The 19511-nt window shown below is 35.2% G+C and overlaps 1 protein-coding gene across 1 annotated transcript; it reads left to right on the forward strand.

Moving 5' to 3' along the window:
- Nucleotides 1–7440: 7440 nt before the first annotated feature.
- NTS (neurotensin) lies at nt 7441–19248 on the forward strand. Its single transcript, XM_022552423.2, has 4 exons — nt 7441–8723; nt 10490–10551; nt 16224–16448; nt 18711–19248. The coding sequence occupies exons 1-4, from the start codon at nt 8651–8653 to the stop codon at nt 18861–18863; spliced, it is 513 nt and encodes a 170-aa protein (XP_022408131.1). The 5' UTR covers nt 7441–8650; the 3' UTR covers nt 18864–19248.
- The last annotated feature ends 263 nt before the right edge of the window (nt 19249–19511 follow it).

Consider the following 19511-nt stretch of genomic DNA (forward strand, 5'->3'; position numbering starts at 1 on the left):
GATAAGTTGTTGAATTAGAATCAACTTGAAAATAGAGTCCAATCTGACTTTTTACTAAATGTACTTTTAGGTTAAAAATATTAGCCTGTCCTTTATTTGGCATAGTATTTTCTACAGCATGTTAACACAAGATTTGTTTTTGACTTGTGCTTGGATCCGGTATTAATATTACAAAGATTAGCTGTTGCTTTAGAAATGAAAGCTGTTCAGTCCTATCTAAGCTCTACTTAATAAGTCCCCTTATCCTTATTTAAACTCTCTATGGCTTTATTATTTTTTTAACCAACACAATGAGAATGATATCATTCTGCAAATCCTGCTTCATAGTATGCTATGTTACATGAAATCAAATTAATCTGGCACATTGCCTGTCATAGAGTAGGGTTTCAATAAATTAATTTCAAGTTTAATCTTTAGATTGCTCTGAGGCCTGTGGTATTGGTTACGGTGGATGTTTCTAGACTCAGAATGCTATATTGTTGACTCTAGTCCTCTGCCTCTAACAACTTGCTCCTCCTTATTCTTTCTGTACACATTGGCTCACCACGTTGGAAACATCAACACAGTGCCTGTAGGACCACCATACTCCCACTCTTCCTTAATGATAACTTACAAAATGTCAATTGCAGTCAAAAATAACATTCAAGACTCTCTTGAAAGGAAGCATTCTCTTATACCATTTGGCTAAATATCTCTCCAGAAGAGATTTACTTCCTGTGTTTCATTGTTCACAGTTTGGAGAATGAAAATGTCTTTGTGAGAGGTGAAGGAGAAATAGCCACCCTAAAACTATCAGGGAAGGGTGCTTAGAATTTCCCTAGTTCATTAATTCATCCAGTTAACAATATTTACTGAGTCCTTACTATGGAGAAGCATTGTTTTGTGTTCTGAGAATATAAGAAATAAGACCAAAAAACAAAAACATTCCTGCTTTTATTCACAAAAGACAAAAATAAGTGGACAAATAAAGACTATAGAGATTGAATGAAGTAGCAGTGGGATAGGTTTTAAAATAGACAGTTATATCAGTCAACCATTGCCACAAAAATGCTGCATAACAAACTACCCTAAAACTCAGTTACTTAAGACAAATAACTTAATTCTCTTCATATATCTGTGAGTTAGCCAGGGTGATTCTGCCTTCAGCTCAGGAAGCTCTGCTTCACACTGCAGTTTTGCAAGTTGGCTAGTTCGGCTGTGCTTCATGTTTCTTCTCATTTGGGGACCACCCAGGAAAAGTTCTTCTCCTGGCAATGGCAGAAGAGGAAGAGGGCGAGCCAGAAGCTGCAAACTCATGTCGAGTCTTTGTTTTCCTTATGTCTGCCAACATCCCATTAGGTAAAGCAAGCCTCATGGCCAAAATCATGATCAAGAGTGGGGAAGTATATTCTACCCACTCTGGGGAGAGGCAGGGGATGAGTATTTGCTGAACAATAATGTAATTACAGCATTCATTGACGATCTCTGAGGAGAAAGGTTGGCATGTTTAGGAAAAAGCCAGAAGACCAGTATGCTTGAAACAGACAGAAGGGGAGAGTGGTAGGATATGACAGCTGAGAGGGAGGCAGAGGCCCACTCCAGGTAATATAGGCCACAGTCAGGAATTTGTTCTAAGTACAATAGGAAACCTTTAGGGGTTTTACACAGAGAGGAGTAAGAATTGATTTACATTAAAAAACAAAGAACTTCTCTGTGTGGTGACTACATTGAAAGGGACCGAGTCTGTTGGTAAGTATACTATTCACGTTACTCTTGCTGCAGCTCAGGCGGGTGCTGATGGCTCAGACCTGCATGGTGATAGTAGGATGGTGGCTTGGACCTGTATGGTGATAATGGAGTAAGGAAAAGTACTTGGGCTTGGAATCTATTTTGGTGGCAGACCTGCACCCGAGGGAGTTTCCACCCTTGGAAGTGGTAGGGGAGAGGGAAGAGAGTTGTAAATGCCAGCTATTTGATCTGTGCAACCCAGTGAATGATGGTGCTAGTAACTGAAATGGGGAACACTAGGGGAAGAGGATATTTTTAGAAAAGTGTTGGAAGGAATCAAAGGTTTTATTATGGGTGCTTGGGGCCGCACCATGACCACCAGAGGAAACCCTGTCGCTCTGGAAACAGGAGCAAGCCCCGCTGAAGGCCCTTGTTGTGGACCTGGACATGGAGTGGTGGCAGCGGGACCCGCTTCTCGGGCCGGCAGAGGGTCAGGGGCGTGGACATGTCCTTTGTGAAGGGCGACAATGTCAACACCTGTGCGTCCCTGATGGTGCTCAGCTACCCTGAGCTTGAGGTCCTTCAGTAAGCCCCCTTCATCCTGCAGAACCAGGAGTCGCTCCCAGCACCCTCTTATTTGTCTTTACCATGCTGGGATGGAACTGACCAGAATATAAGCTCCACGATGGGTGATAGGGACCATGCTGTCTTGCCCACTGGTTGTAGCCTCGGCACCTAGTACAATGCGGGGTTCACAGAAGACCCCTGAATAGATACACAAATGAATGAGCTGTGTACCCACGATTCCTTTAGAGTCAACGACTCAGGGAGCATTGGCTAAAGAAGAGCTTGAGAAGGAACCTCTGCAGCTTCGGCATTTCCCCCTCCCTGCTCCTCTGCCAGCTCCCAAAGCCACCATTCTCCTGCCTTAGTGTCTTTGCACTTTGCTCGGAAGACCCTTTAGTCCAAATTCAGCAGAAATGTATTGATACCCAACTTACAGTTTGGTGAGGAATAAATGAGATCATGCGGAAAGCAATTTAGCATAACAGGGCTGGGGTAAGCCCTCAATTAAGCCACTGTTAATTCTGAGGATGACTTCTTGTTTTTTAAGACACAATTCACTTGTTTCCATCACTCTGTACCTTTCTCTAGCAGCAGAATTAACCACCCCTTCATCTCTGTCCTAGGCCTCTTTCTTAGGTGTGTGCTATTCCAGTACCTCTCACACTGTATTAAAGTTACTGGTTTAGGAGATACTTGCAAATCTTATGACCTATCTATGATCGGAGCAATCTCCCTATTGCAATAGTCCTCCTACCTTCCTTGCAATAATTAGTTTGAATAAAGTCTGTCCTTACCTCAAAAAAAAAAAGTTTTATTTTGGACAGTAAGGTTACCTAATGATCCTCCAAGTAGAACTGCTGCGTATGTGATTGGATATGCAACCTGAGTAGTCAGAGGTGAAAATTGAGGGGTTACTAGGGAATAGATAGGATCCACAGCCATAAGATTTAACAAGATCAGCAGGGAAAGAATCTAAATTGAAAAAATAATAAGACCAAGGACCAAGACTAATAATATAAACCGTTATGTTCCAAGTTCAGCATCTAATATCTTCTTCAGATAAGGAAAAAATACAGTATTTCAGTGAATCTGCTTCTGGTAAATGGTAGCTCAAGAACATTTGTGCTATTTTGTGTATTACAGGTGATACAGAAATTTTCTTAGATTTTGTAACAACAACAAAAAAAAGAGCAGAAGCTTTTCTTTAAAAAAAAACCTCATTTTTTACTCTAAATAATTACACTCTAATTTGTAAAACTAAGAAAAATAAAAGTTGAAAATTGTTAAGAACTTTTCCTGTAATGCTTTCATTTTCTTCTTACTCAAAAAGGAGGCTTATAAGGACAATTACTTGAGCAATACACATAGCGGGGAGTGATTTCATGGACATATCGATATTTTTCTTTGACATGAGAAACAAGATTATAAGTGAGATCAGCAGTACCTACAATATGGAATATCCTTAGTTAAATATGGCAACCCGTTAACATGTGAATCCCAGGCAAAGCTTGTGTTATAAATGGAGTTTAAGTTGCAAAATGTGCTTTGACTACAGAAATCCATCATCAATTTTTCCGAATTAATTACCTATACAGATGCGAGAGCAGAGACAGGAAGAGCCAAAGGGAAATGAGCTGGGAATTTATAGAGATTATGGGCAAAGCATGATTACACATAGATTGGAAAATTGGACATTTGGTTTACATTTACCTAACTCTCCAAGGACAGGATTATATGCATTTTGTGTGTAAGATAGTATATGTGGGTATGGGTCTGTGCATGCATATAACTGTCTGTATGTCTAGAAAATGGACCTTAATTGAACAGAAAAATCAATTGAGTTTACAAAGAGATTGGCATCATTGTTTGTTCAGATGAATCACAGTCACAGTTCCAAACCAGAGACTCATTTAGAGGAATGGAGTAAATGTGCAATTTATCCTAAGCACTCAACTGGTGAACGCACATGATCCCAGGGTGCTTTCTTAAATATGTTTAATGTTGACTTCCCCAGTCAGGGAGGAAAAGAATGACTAGAGCAAAGTCTCAGGAAACTGACTTAGTTAAAGTCTCATATCAAATATTAAGATTAGTGATAACAAAAGAGTTTTAGTAATTGAAATTAAAGTAGAGATGTGGCTGAAAGGAATGTTACAAATGGAAACATGGAAAAACAAGTCAGAAATTTAAAATAATCAGCTTTTCAATTCAACCTAGTGAATATGTATTGAGCACTTACAGTCTGTAAGCCTTGGAAGAAGATATACAATGATGTGTGAGCATCCTTTCCTTCTAGAAGTTTACAGATGTAGGGGAGGAAAAATAATTTTCCTTCTGCCCTTCTAGGTTCTTGGTTGAGACCACACCACCATCGCCACCATAGTAACTGATTAACAGTTAAAAACAGAGTTTAGGGTTTCCCTGGTGGTGCAGTGGTTAAGAATCTGCCTGCCAATGCAGGGGACATGGGTTCGAGCCCTTGTCTGGGAAGATCCCACATGCCGCGGAGCAACTAAGCCCATGAGCCACAACTACTGAGCCCACGTGCCACAGATACTGAAGCTCACGCATCTAGAGCCCATGCTCGCAACAAGAGAAGCCATCACAATGAGAAGCCTGTGCACCGCGACAAAGAGTAGCCCCCGCTCGCCGCCACTAGAGAAAGCCCATGTACAGCAACGAAGACCCAACGCAGCCAAAAATAAAAACAAACAAACAAACAAAAAACTGAAGTTTAATACCAGGTACCCTTCCTGTATCCATGGAGATACCCAGGAAAACTGAGTGGTTCCCCAAAATGGTCCAACCCACCACCTTAAACACCATCTTTAGCTAAAGACAAAAGAAAGATTTTGGGGAGGGGCTTGGGGAAGGCCTGTTAATGGGAGATTATCAGGCAAAGCACAGTAAACCAGGGTATGATTGTTACAGAGTCCGAGCCTTCTCCACTGAGGTGAGTTTTCAGAGATTCAGTCATCCTTCTCTTCCAGGTGTAGTGTAGTGAGGGAGATACCCTTTCAAACAGAGATTCCCCTTATTAACGTAAAGGTCCCTTATAAAAGGGTAACTTCTACCCTGTTTTCAGAGCTGCTCTTGCCTTGGCTGGGTCTTAAAAATAACCAGCTCAAATAATCAATATGCCAAAGAGGCATATTTTGGGGTGGCACATTTTGCTCCCGTTCAGTTTACCACAAACGGCTAGCAGAAACTGGGAAGAGTAGAAGTAGATGAAACTTTTAGGATTCAAGCTTGGAAAGGTTCACCTTGAATAGGCCTAAAATAGAATCTTTTAAAAATTGAAGATAAGTCAGAAAGTGAGAGACAGAGCGGTCAAAGGGAAGAAGGAGGGCAGATTCCAGATGGTAGAAACACCACAGGGTAAGTTTTGGGGATTACGGTATAAAAAGATTGGAGCGTCCAGGAAGCTGTATATAAATGGGATAATGAAGCCTCCAAAGGTACAGGAAGAAATCATCTGAAACTGAAGACACACTATTTATCAAGTAGTTTTTGAACTTTCCCATCTCCAAATTAAATATGTTTACAGACCACTCTTTCTAATTGCCAATCTTTCAGGCATCTCTGTTGATTTTTTTAAGTAATTAGCTAGCAAAAGTCTGATTTAAGTCACAGTAGAAGCTCAGAAATCTACCTACAGTAGAAATGTAACCTACAGGTACCCAGATAAACCTATTTAGATAGATAAAAAGATAAAACCTATTCAGAGTTAGCTGCTTCATGGTGACCTCAAGCTAGAAGGCCAACACGTGAAGATTGTCCAAGGGTAATGTTCAAACTCTTCATTAGTATTTCAAGAGCTAGATAAAAATTAGAAGGATTTTAGGCATAAAGCCTTTAGAATAAAGATATTTCATCCATCTCCATAGAAAGGTGCCTGAAATCCTGAATAAAAGGCATCATTGAAGTACTTCCTGAAATACGTTTAAAGGCAAATATCCACACATAACTTACTGTCTCTTAAAACAAATTGTTTAATTGGCTTTTCTATAGCTCGAAGGCATTGGAGCTGAAAAGCAAAGGTGTAACAGATGTTTTTAAAAATACCATTTAGAGGTCAAATAAAGTTTATCTATATCATAATTTTACCATAAAAGTTACACATCTTCTTTTTCTCCCAAAAGAAAAAGTAGTGTATAGCATCTATCTGATCTTCAATCATTTGACATTTGCTAACACATTTCCCGCAATTCTTTCAGGCTTATCATTTCTACATTGACAGCTAATGAAGTGATATATTTAAAACAACATGAATTCCCACTGTTAACTCTCCCCCTTTCTTTCTTATTAATTAAGAATGAATTTTGTCAACATTTCCCTGAGCTTCATGTATGAAAGAAGTCAGTTGAGAAAAATAGGACTCACACTTTCTTTTTACCATTAGGCTGCTATCACACATTTTAAAAGATTATTCTTTGTATTTGCATGTCAAAAGCTCATAAAACAACTAATTTAAATATCATGCAAAGAATATATAATTTCTTGACTTCTTCATTAAAGTGGCTTTGAAAGGATTCTGTCACAAAGATGCTCTGATCGTGAGAAGAAAGTAAGCATAATGCTCAGAATTCTGATGTGATCAGTCAAGTGAAAATAAAAAAACCTTTTAAACATCTATTGCGCCCCCTAGTGGCAGAAAGGCAAAAATTGAGTACATATTTCAAATTTCTTTGCCGATTAATTACCCTTTACATATAAAACTTTCCTCAAGTGAGTCGTGTTCAATGCTGTGTGGTATGTAAGTCTGTAAAACAAACTAAAAGAGGTAAAAAAAATCAGCCATTGTTAAATTCCTAAACATTAAGTTACATGAATGACTCCTTGCTATTTTAAATTATTATTACATGTTTGGAATTAGTCCCTCTTCTTAGGTGTAGGGTAAAATGAAGAAGTCAATTCCATAGACATATACCATATGATATAAGTCAACTCTCTGTAGAAATCAATCCAGACTTCTTTTCTCGATTGTTACTATCTGGTTGATATGTTTAAGAAGTGAACAAGTCTCAGACACATTTACCTTTAAATATTCACATTTTTAACAGCACCATCTTTTCCAGTCATGCCATGTATCCTGAAATACTTAATGCAAGAAGAAAACTTCACTCCAAAAGACATTTTGAGCAATTTTCTTCTGAGAACCCGGGAGAGGGAACGAGTGTCATTGTAACTCATGAAATATGTGAAGATGCGGTCTTAAGAATGCGACTGGTGGACGGTGGTTATTTAAGATTGTCTCTGTTCCAGAAGTACAGTCTCATCTTTATCACTATCACAGGGGAAGAAATCTGATACAATGGCGAAAACCAGTGAAAAGGGGATTATAGACTGAATAGGATGGGGCCGCAAGAATGGATCTAAAGGAGCAGAGCGATGCAGACAGAAAACGAGGAAAGTATCGGAAAACAGCAATCAGTGATACAATAATACATATTTCTGCCTGCTAACAAATAAATTATAGTTGGGTTTTGTAAACATGAAATTGTCTTTCTAAGACACTCAACCATAAATCAGCATACATAATTCAGTCAACCTTTCAGTTACTTAAAATTGACTTTTCAATTTGTTAGGAAATAATACCCTATTGCTTAGAGCTACTAGTCTCTTTTCTTAAAATTGATTCTCTCTCCTTTCTCTAAATTCTTTTCCTTAACCCAATATTATAACTGATTTTCTGCTTATCTTCCACTTGCTTTCTTTTTCTAGCATGTATTGTCTAAGACCTTATCAGTCCTGAAACCACAAAACACTTTTTCAAAAGTATGGGTTATCAGAAAAGAATCCTGACTCTTTAAGAACTTCCAAACCTAAAGAATTACTGATTTTAGGCATTCATCCTGGAGATTTTGATTATATTAGAAATAACAGATCTCATGCTTCACAAAATCAAAATGACAACTTTTTAGAGTCAGAGAATAAGAGGCAATGGGGAAAGAATGGTACTGGAAGTTCTTTTCCAGTATGCTCTGTATGGAATTGCTTTTGAATGACTCCTGCGTGTCGGAAATCTGGAGCAGCAGTGTCAATTAGGGAAGATGTCGCTGTTACTGGAGGTTCAGAAGTGGGGGAGAGGTGTCGGGGGGACAAAGAAGAAAGGGAGGAGGAAGTGGGGAGTGGAGGGGAGGGATGGAAATGAAGGGCACATCCTGAAGAGATAATCCCTGTATACTCATGACATCATCCCCTGCATATATATACATATATATATATATATATATATATATATAGGGAATGGTCAAAGCATCTCTCATAGTTCAGTCACTTCCAAACTCAGCTGGAGGCAAGAGGAAGCACTAGAGAGCCCCCTTCAGCCTGTCTCTGACGTTTATGGACTGGGCTTGCTAGAAGGCTCAAGAAGATGATGGCAGGAATGAAAATCCAACTGGTGTGCATGATACTCCTGGCTTTCAGCTCCTGGAGTCTGTGCTCAGGTAAGCTCAGCTGCATTTCACAACTCCCTGAAGTGATTTCTTTTTCCATTTTTACTGTGTGTTGCCACTTAACGTTAATGTATCCAGCGAGAAGAGTTTCTCCCTTATTCTGGATTTCCTTTCTAGTGATAGAAGCTGGATATTTTCTTTCTCTGTTTTATGATTACAAGAACTGAAAGATTTCTTTTTCCTTTTTAAATCTGCAAGGTAATAAAAGGGATTTCAATGAAACACTTCATGTTCCCCTTTGCAATGTAACCACTAGAAAAGAAAACATGTGAAACAAATCAAGCTGGTCACTGTCTAATGAGAAGTACAGGAGTGGTGCCTGTCAAAGTGCAAACCCATAATTAAAACTGATTGCATTTGAAATGTTTTATCTCTTCCTCATTCACTCTCTTAGGACATGGTGGCTTCTCCCTCTCAAATATTATTTTCTTAATTGTGTGTATGTTAAGATAACAAAGTGAAAATTGATGTTTAATGAATAAATGAATAAAGCATTATTTGTAGAAAATTATTTCTAGAAAAATACACAAAATACCAAGCTCTTTTAAGAATACATTTTATATAACTTTTCTGTGTGACAAATAGATGTATTATTAATTTAACTATTTTTTTGCAGTCATTTAAGTTGATACAGAATGTAACTGGAAAATTGTCATTCTTATATTGATAAAAATTATTTCCCTGTAGCAGTATTTTGCATGTGATAATTAAGATGAAACCATACTTTGTCAAATATCTATCAATAGCTCACCTTGAAAATAAGATTTAAACTTAAAAGAGTAATATGAAATATTATAGTGATTGCCATATGCTCTAATTAATGTTGGAAAATAATTGAATGATCACATCAAGGTGGGAAAAGAAACAAGGGATAAATGCAGCAAAAATATTTAGCCTGTTTTATACTGTTATATCATAAATATGACACTGAAATGTTTAATTCAAACTCCTGCTATGATTTTATGAATTAACTCAGTATAGTGTTCTATAACTTTATTTCTATTACCTTATAGTAATTTCTAAATTTTTCTTCTCTGTAAAATATTCATTATTGGAAACTGGAAAGAATATTCTAAAAAAAATCAGAAATCCATTTTCCACGCTCTTGTACATGTATTGATGGACAACTCCACTTTTGCTTAAACAATTTCCTTAATAGCCTGTGAAAAAATTGCTAAGTACACGTGATTCTAAATCCTTGTTTAAAGTAGAGAAACAAATCTTTCAAAGTGTGTTTTGTAAAATAGCATCTCAAATTAAACAAATCTCAGTGTCTTTCTTATTCTAAAATTATCAGCAAGCAATTTCCTTTGTTTTTATCTTGAAAAAATGTCTTATACATACCTTTTCATTATGTTATTTTTAAAATATCAATACATATATATTCTGTATATGTAAACTATTTCCAGTAAAAATTATCCAGCATTTTTGATTAAATCTTTATTTTATCATATAATCAGGGGGTTTTTTTAAATAATGAGATTCAGTGATTAAACAACTCCAAATCATCAATAGCTCTCCTGGCATAAAATCCTGTGTTTATTTTCTTAAAAGTGCTTCTATTATTCTATTCTGTTAGCCTAAAGTAAAACTATAATTGTTTTTTTCCAAATGTTATTCTAAGGAGAATGAATACATAGCAAAGACAATAAACTTCTAAGACAAAGTTTTTTGAGACTAATCTTAAATCTCTAGGTTATAATATAATTACATGATACGTGATTATACAGTAAACATGTGGTTTTGATTTTACTCAGATTCAGAAGAGGAAATGAAAGCGTTAGAAGCAGATTTATTGACCAATATGCATACATCAAAGGTAACTTTTTCTTTTTTTTTAAACCAAGGACTGAAAAACATATGAACTCTCATTATAAACATGGTGTCCTTTTCCTATAGTAATAACTTCCCATTGAGACTGAAAAGTTCATTGGGAGGCATTTCCTTTATGGGGAGACTTTTCCTTAAGCTCAAAGGACTTAAGGGTGTTGATGTGACAGGGAAAGAAGCTGTATTGATACTGTATAGTGTATCAATCACTATACTGCAAATTTAATTAAGTAGTCACATATTATTTATGTGGACATGCAAATGTATTTTTAAAACTCCTCTTTCCATTCCAGTCATATTGTGTATGATGAAAGGTATATTGGCCTCAAGATAAATACATAAATGAAAATTAAGTGATATTTTTGCCTTTCTTGTACTATTGGGGAGAGTGAAGTGGAGTTCCTAAATTAAGAATTAAAGTTCACGAAACCCATGAAAGAAATGTGGTAGAGAGTAAAGAGCAATAGACTGGCAAACAGAAGCCTTGAGATCTAATCCCACAGCTGTGACTTATGAACTATTTGATCTTAAGCAAGGGGATTAGTTAACATTGCTTGCCTTTGTTTCCTTATTTTTAAACGTTGGGGTTGGAGTTTATGATCCCCTAGACATTTACATTAAATCCACACCTGGATTTAAATTCTCCTCATAACAGAAGTGTTATTGGTACCTGCTTATTGTTTTTTATTGAATCAGGTGAAACTTTGTACTGGACCTTATTATTCCTCTCTTGGGGTCTTGAAAGCAAGGTTTTTAGATTCCAGCCTGTACCTAGGAATAAAACTCAATTAGAATATACCCAGTTACCACACTACCACACAATCTTGATTTACCCGGAGTGAGTTAATCAGTGTGTATCTAAATGTAGAGTTGGAGAACAGGGTTCCCAACCAAAAGATGTTTCTCAAAGAAAAACGTATCTTGAGGTGAGGCAGTCACCCGGTGCAATCACTGTTGTAATGCTGAGGATTCCACAGGCACTGTGGTAAGAAAGTAAATGCTCAGGACTCCTCCTGCCTCTTCCCTAATTGGATGAGCATGTTCCAGGTGCAACAACCCCTGGCATAGAAGTAGAATTGTGTTCAATAGTGGGTGTGAAGGGGTAATAGCCATTTCTGTGTTTGTATGAGAATGTGGGTAACTGTTATCTCAGAGCTAACAAAGACGTTTTCTACTATGGTCCTTAAAAGGCATTTGGGGAAAATTTAAGTACCTATATATTTCCACAATTGCCCAGATCTACAAAAGTTGAACACATTGAAACCAAATTCTACCATAATTTGGTGGGTTTCCTATCAAGAATGATCAAATTTCATTTAGTCATTAAAACTCAGTGAACAAATACATTTAACCTTAAGATAATGGATCCTTTGTTTAATATTCAATCAGAATAGCAATGGCTATAATCGCTTCAACTCATAAATAGGAAGACAAGTGAAGTTAATAGTCTGTTTTGAAAAATGGAACAGATTAGTATGCCTTAGTGTCTTGGTAGAGATTTTACCTCTATGATTTCAAGTTTATGTAGACAAATAAAGGTCCTAAATAATCTCCAAAATGTGATATGGTGTGGGGATTGCCAGCTACTTTGCAAAAATGTGGGAGTAGAGGTTATGATTCCTTCCCTGGCCAAGATGCTGCAAGGGAAAAACAATTTCAGTATATGAAGTGGTTTAGTTTTATTCTTAAGAGAAATACGTAGCCAAAGTATAGACAGAATAACATATACCGCTTTCATTCAGTCATGGGATATATATCTAAAACAGATCATGGAAGAAAAATTGAATCCCATTGCCTCCTTTTTTACTTGAAATAAGTAAAATACAGACTATGATGAGGAAGCACCCAGAAGCATAATTATCCCAATTTTGCTGCTAGGATGGGAACATAAAGCTCATTTCTTATTTTTTATAAAACTACTATCACTTATTTCTCTGTGATTCAATTAGTTTTTGGTGTGTGTAGTGTTCTATGCAAATGAAAAGTCTAAACTTTTGACCATTTTAACCAATATACTGTATCTAAAATTTTGAAAGAATAGTATTTGATATTGGTATAACTCCATTATTAAAAGCTTCAGAAAGCTTCAGCTTTCTTCTTTCCACTCTAAAGGTAATTTCAATTTTTAAAGTAAAACTATTTAGACATTGAAATACTAATGTAGAAATACTCTTAAGCAACAGAAGGCCAAGAGAGATTCCAAAGCTTGAAGAGAAGGGGAAGATAAAGAAATTAGTTCTCACAATACAATTCTCTTTATTACCAGTGGTAGTGCTTTGGTATAGTTTTTTTAAGAAAGGGAACTTTGAAGAAAAGAATATGTTTTCTTTAGGCTCTCAAAAAGCTGCTGGAATGATGTAATTTTCTATGATCAAATTCAATGCCTTGAATACAGTAAGAGTTTAATAAATATTTATGTACTAACAATAAGAATCTAGGATTTATTACTAGCCCTTACTTTTTGTATTCAGCTGTAAGAACTTCAGGGCTCCACCACAGATGACTTTATTTTTACTTAGGTGAAATACTTGAATTCACCATGAATTCACCAATTCACCAATTCAAATGCTTGTAATACATTTGATTTCAGTGTATTATAGATAGTGACCACTAGTAATATAGATTAAGTCCCATTTAATTAAGGAAACCAAAATTTAACCAGGATCTTATTCAGTATTAGGAGTTTAATCAAATAATGCTAAGTAAGAACCACAAATATTCTTGTTTTCCTCATTTTAAAAGCAAGAGAAGACAATATTCTAAATTTCTTATCTATAGGCTTAGGTCTATTATAGACATTTACGTAAAATAATTTAATAAATAAGAATGTTTATTGTTAAAGAAAATTATTCATGACACTTGTTAAAGGTAGCAAGGAAGACTTTATTCAAGAGGAACTATGGTTTTGCAAAGATCAGGCTTAACTCCAAGCACAACAAGGACAAGTGTGGATTTACAGCCAAGGAACAGGGTTGGGGTGGATCATTGTATGGAAAATTACTGAGGAAACTCTAAATCTAGGAGGATTCTTGCTAGACAACTCAATAGAATCCTAGGATGATCAGGTATCAATGGTGGGGCATTTTTGCTAACTTGACTCAGAAGGATTCTTGCTAAAACTGGACTAAGTAGACCAAGGACAGAGCCCAAGGTTGGGACCTCGTCAAGAAGAGGGCTCAGAGGATCCTAACTCAGGTTTCATCAAAGACAGAGTCTTTGTCCTTTTCTTGAGTGAACTATTTAAACCTTATAAGAAATGTTCTTAAATACATGTCTATTTAGACATCCTATGGTCAAAAGTGCCCTCTCTGCGGTGCTTCCAAAGTATGACAGGGGCTAAGGTGATATTAAACAATATACTAGTGAGTGATGCAGTGACTGTTTTAACTGGCAGAAGAGAACAAAATGCTTTACTCAGTTTCCTCGTCCAAAAAAATAATCAGACAACACAAGTCCTGACAGATACTTTATGAATAAAGCATTATATGGTCAATTAGTTTGGGGAGCATTGGATATTATGTTAGCACCCTTGAAAAGTTACAATGAATATTTGCAAGTAAAAAGCTCAAGAAGCCTTTAAATTTCCTTTAAACTCAAGTTTTCCAATTCACTTGACAGTGGAACTCCTTTTTAAAAACAGTGAGTACAGAGCTAGTGTTCTAAGGAAAACACTCAATCAGATGATCTCTAAAGAGCTTTCCGAATGTAAAATTGTACTATCCCATTAATTGGCAAGACATAAGATGTTGCTGCCACACAGTGGAGCATGCTGCCTCTAAGTTTCCCATAGCAGAAAAATTCAAGAACAGGCTGATAATCACATTCGAGGGGCATAGTTGAATGTATTTCCAAACTGTTTGAAAACATTATAGTGAATATTTTTGTACTCACAGATTTGCATGTCCCTAAGGTAAAGTCTTAATCAAAGGGTATGCACATTTACAATTTTTATACATATTGCCAAAACACCTTTCAAGAAATTATACCAATATATACTTAGACCAACAAATATTTAGAAGAGAAAGTGTGTGTTTCTCCATATCCTCATAAGTACATCAAGTGTACTTATACTTTTTAGGGTCTTCTGATCTGATAGTAGCCAAGTTGAACATCATTCCACATATTTCTGTTCCATATTTCTTCTTTGATAGCGATTCTGTGACTTGTCTGCTCATATTATTTATCTGAGGTTTAACACTTTTTAAGTGGTTTTTTTTGTTTTTTTTAATTGGGGCATTCACCAGTTTCTTTTGGAAGAGCTCCACCTGTGTTAAGTATATTAACATTTTGTGGCAGCTTTTACAGTATGTCTTCCTTTTGATTTTAGTTCAGGCTGTTAATTTTTGAGAGATAATTTACACATTTATGTATTTAAAATTATCTTTTCCTTTATGGATTCTGGTTTGGATATTTGCTTAACAATATTTTTCCAAATTTATAAAATAAATTCTATATATTTACATATTTTTATTTTTACTCATATTTAACCCATCTGGATATTGTTAGACTATAATATGTCAATAAAAGTTATAACTAGATCTAAATCCAGATTTCCCCATAGCCAACTGTCCCAAGGACTTCAAATGCAAACTTTGCTATATGCTCTTCAATCATATTTACTTGGATCAAATTTTGGACATTATATTCTCTTTTGTTGAGTTTTATATTTATGCTTGTTCTATTAATTCACTCTTTGATTACTGCAGCTTTAAGATACATTTTAATATCTGGTAGAGTAAGTCCTTCCTACCTTTTTATTTTTCTAAGTCTTCTTAGTTCTCGCATATTCATACTTCCAAATTAACTTCATAATTGTTTTGCTACACTCCCTCCTCTAAACTTCCAGCCTCCCCATATTTTCCAAATTGGAACTTTGATTTGGAATTGCATTGCATTTGGAGAATAATTCAGAGAGAATTGACACCAATAAAATTGATACTAATATTTTTGAATCTTCTCATCACAGCTTTGTGGTCATTCAAAAAAGCTTTTTTTATGTTCTTTAGAAAAAATTTATGCTTTTCTTCATCTATGCCCTTTGAGATGCTTGTTAAGTTTTATAAGTTATTTCACACTTAGTTTCTCCAAAAATTGGCAAATGAGAAAGTTGTTAATTATGGTAATAATGGTTTCAGACAAGATCTTATTAGAAAAGGATATTTTAGAAAATATTATAATTTTCAAATAAATAAATTGATCATCTGTGATGCTACCTGTGACAACTATTAATGTGTGGAATAGATTCGTGGTCTCACACTACTGTAATTATCCAAATCTATTATTATCACCTTGGCCGCTGTTCCATTAGACACTAAACTGAAGTGTAATAAGGAGAGAGTGGTATTTTTAATATTTTCACCTGTGATATATACATATATATTTATGTATTTCTACTTACTGTAATTTCTATTTTCTTTCTTTCTTTGCTCATGTATGTGTGTGTTTATGTGTATTAACTTTATTGCATTTGGCAAATAGAGGATATGAAGTATCGACACTATTCAACTTTGTGATATGAAGTTACTAATTAATAACAGTGTTTTTATTTGGCTAGACTAACAATTAGGTCTTAAAAGGTAATGGCTTAGCACAATAGAAATTTGTTTCTAACTCTTACAACACAAATTTTAATTGCATTAACTATTTCTTTCTACATTTCAGATCAGTAAAGCAAGTGTTCCCTCTTGGAAAATGAGCCTGCTGAATGTGTGCAGTCTTATAAATAACCTGAACAGCCAAGCCGAGGAAACAGGAGAGTTTCCTGAGGAGGAGCTTATTACAAGAAGGAAATTTCCAACTACCTTAGATGGCTTTAGCTTGGAAGCAATGCTGACAATATACCAGCTCCGAAAAATCTGTCACAGCAGGGCCTTTCAACACTGGGAGGTAAACAAAAACAAAATACGAATATGATTGTGGTTATACTAGTTAACTCTCATTTGTACTGATTTTTTTAATCCTGATCATTATCATAACAGGAAGACTTACAAATATTAAGGAAGAATAAACCATGTGTTGAGGTTAACATTCCTTCAGATCTTCAAAGTGTCCTGCAAATATTTGGAGTTTAGCAAAATATCTTTTCTTTGGTCTTAAAAGGGGGATCTGTCTTAGGGCAGACTTGGTACATATGCTTTTATTGTGGATGGCATGGTTAGGCAGTTTTTGGTGGTGGTGGTGGCATGCCTAAGAAATTTAGGAAACTCAAAATGTTTTCTTAGAAACACATAAGTCATGTGTGTTTATTTATAAACAAACACAGAACACAAAAGGTTCCAGTTTTATTTGAATATATTAGGCAAATAAAACCAGAATGATAAGGATATATGCATATTTCTATTTTAATTGAATGTGTGGATTGTGGATTTCAATCATCCTTAGAAGCTAAACGAGGTCCACTATGGCTAGTACAGCCCAATTTCATTATCCAGAACTACCACAAGGGACTGAATGAATCAGTTCTATTAAATACTACACTGGTGACTCACCACCTTTGGTTTGGAAATTTTTGGAAGAGAAAAGAGAAATGAAAATGCTTTAAGAAAAAATAAGAAGAAAATTTAAAAATTTTCCCGACAAGGGAAATATTTCTTTCAGATTAACCCCTAAGAGAAATTTACTTCATGTTTCATATTCTGGGCTTATACCAACACTGGGGATCTGAGGGTCTGAGGATGCCTTTCCTGCTAATATAACAATCTCTATAACACACTGTCACAGAGATACCCTGTGGAAAAGAGGAAATGAAATGCAGAACTTCTAGTGTTTATTCTAACTTGTAAACAAAATGATATTTTCCAGATTAAAAAAAAAATCTAGTTTTAATTTTTCTTGCTGGATTGTTTATCCCTTAATTCCAATTCCAGCTAAATGATTTTCTCTTTAAAATATTACATCAATAAAACTTGAAAAATACTAATTTTAACATAGGGAAATATCAATTATGTGCTGTTTATCCAGGAAAAAAAAATAAACCCTCAATAAACTATAATACAGACAAATCAGGTACACATAAGATTTAAACTTTTGCTATTTTAAATGTTGTTGAGTGATTTAAAATAAAATGATAGTATTATTAAGAGTGTAGTACAATTACAGACTACGTGCACAGAGAAACAAAAGATTAAGAAACTAGATTGTCTGACAGTAGCTGTTTTTCCTTCTATGAAATTGAACAGCTGTGGGTTGAAATAAAGTACTTGTGATACGATTCAATGCATACGGGTTATGATTAGAAACTTACTCTCCTGTCAGTATTAGTTATAGTCACCCCAAAGTTTAGAAGACATTCACAGATACGAATACAGTTCTTACCTTGAGCGTTGATCTTTTTAAAAATTTTGTGTAAATCATGTGCAAAACTCTGGAAAGAGTTCCTAAATATTTTATGCCAGTGGAACATTTGAATCAGAACAGTACTATCAGAAAAAGTGTTTGGAACTAATTTTAGAATGCAGCATATTTGATGAGGTATTAGACAAGATTCTACATAGAGATTAACTCCCTTGAGTTTTTGAATGTGAACTTGCTTTTAATGATTAACTATTAAGCAGCACAATCTAAAGATCTTTACCATTGAAACAGAGCTTTCACATATGTTAATTTCTACAACAGCTGAACAAGTAAGCAGAACAAGCATTCCTCTCTCTTTGACTGAGAAATAGATCTTTAGAATGGCTTTCAAGTCAAATCAGTAATTAACTTAATTGAATATAAAATTCTATTGACCTTTGAGGCCAAACCTTGTTTACTAGATTCAAAACTTTGTATTTGTTGTGATTTATGATATATTTCCATCTTTTGGTCTACCATAAATTAAAGAAAAATACTCAAAATTATATTAAGTGTGTTCCTTCATTTGGAGGTATTAATATATGGCCTTGACAAATATAGAAAGCAAATTTTAAAGGCTGACCTGATGAACTAAGAGCACAGAACAGAGAATCAGAAAAATCATGTTCTCATCCTGTCTCAGCCACTTGATAGCCACCTGTTCTCGGGCAAAACATTTAATTGTTGTGAACCGCATACATCTCATCCACATATATCTTACTGTCTGAATAGCAAATGAGATAAAAGGTAGACAAATACTCTGAAATGGAAGACTTTATGCATGTATGTTTCATTCATATTCGGTCTATCTTGCAGTTGATTCAGGAAGAGGTTCTTGATACTGGAAATGACAAAAATGAAAAGGAAGAAGTTATAAAGAGAAAAATTCCTTACATTCTGAAACGGCAGCTGTATGAGAATAAACCCAGAAGACCCTACATACTCAAAAGAGGTTCTTACTACTACTGAGAGGATATTTTATTTACATGTGATTGTGATTTACCATCCTTTAATTAAATATCAAATTATATTTGTGTGGAAATATGACAGAACACAATTATTTTGTCTCTGCTACAATTGTGGTTTATTAGATGTGATTTTTCTGCATTAATATAAATTGGACTAAATGTTTTCAAATAAATCTAGGTCTTGAGCATGATGTGTTGTGTATAACTGGAGTAGATATTAATTAAGTCATATATAGAATGTTTTGTCATTTTGCAAAGCACTTAATGGGTTGTTGAAACAGTCAAAATGTTTGACATTCTAAACCAAATTATAAGAGATTAGAACAGAGTCTTATGGCAAAGTCTAGCTTACATGTCATTAACCCAAAACAAAATAATAGCACCTGTTTTATTATCTGACTGAATGTTTTATCGAATTACAAGAAATACGTGCTCTCTTCCAAGACTTACTCATGAATCTCTCAGATATGGGGAAGGTAATAGTAGTAAAATAGGACCATCTTCAAAGAATGTTTAATGAATTATTGTTAATTCTGCTCCTCTTAATGAATGATCTTCAACTGAATTTGTTTTTCTGTTAAATAAACTTAATAGCTAACAAAAAAAACAACAAGCCATCAGAACCATGTTTCTTTGCAGATTTACTATC

This window comes from Delphinapterus leucas, chromosome 11 (assembly GCF_059928025.1).
Source record: "Delphinapterus leucas isolate spDelLeu-1000000601 "Yukka" chromosome 11, BTC_Dleu_Yukka2, whole genome shotgun sequence".
Taxonomy (NCBI): domain Eukaryota; kingdom Metazoa; phylum Chordata; class Mammalia; order Artiodactyla; family Monodontidae; genus Delphinapterus; species Delphinapterus leucas.

Bases quoted from the DNA above. Each gene is read 5' to 3' on its own strand.
- NTS (XM_022552423.2), top strand. From the start codon at position 8,651: ATGATGGCAGGAATGAAAATCCAACTGGTGTGCATGATACTCCTGGCT. The intron at 8,724-10,489 runs GTAAGCTCAGCT...GATTTTACTCAG, and splicing joins CTCCTGGAGTCTGTGCTCAG to ATTCAGAAGAGGAAATGAAA. The intron at 10,552-16,223 runs GTAACTTTTTCT...TCTACATTTCAG, and splicing joins CCAATATGCATACATCAAAG to ATCAGTAAAGCAAGTGTTCC.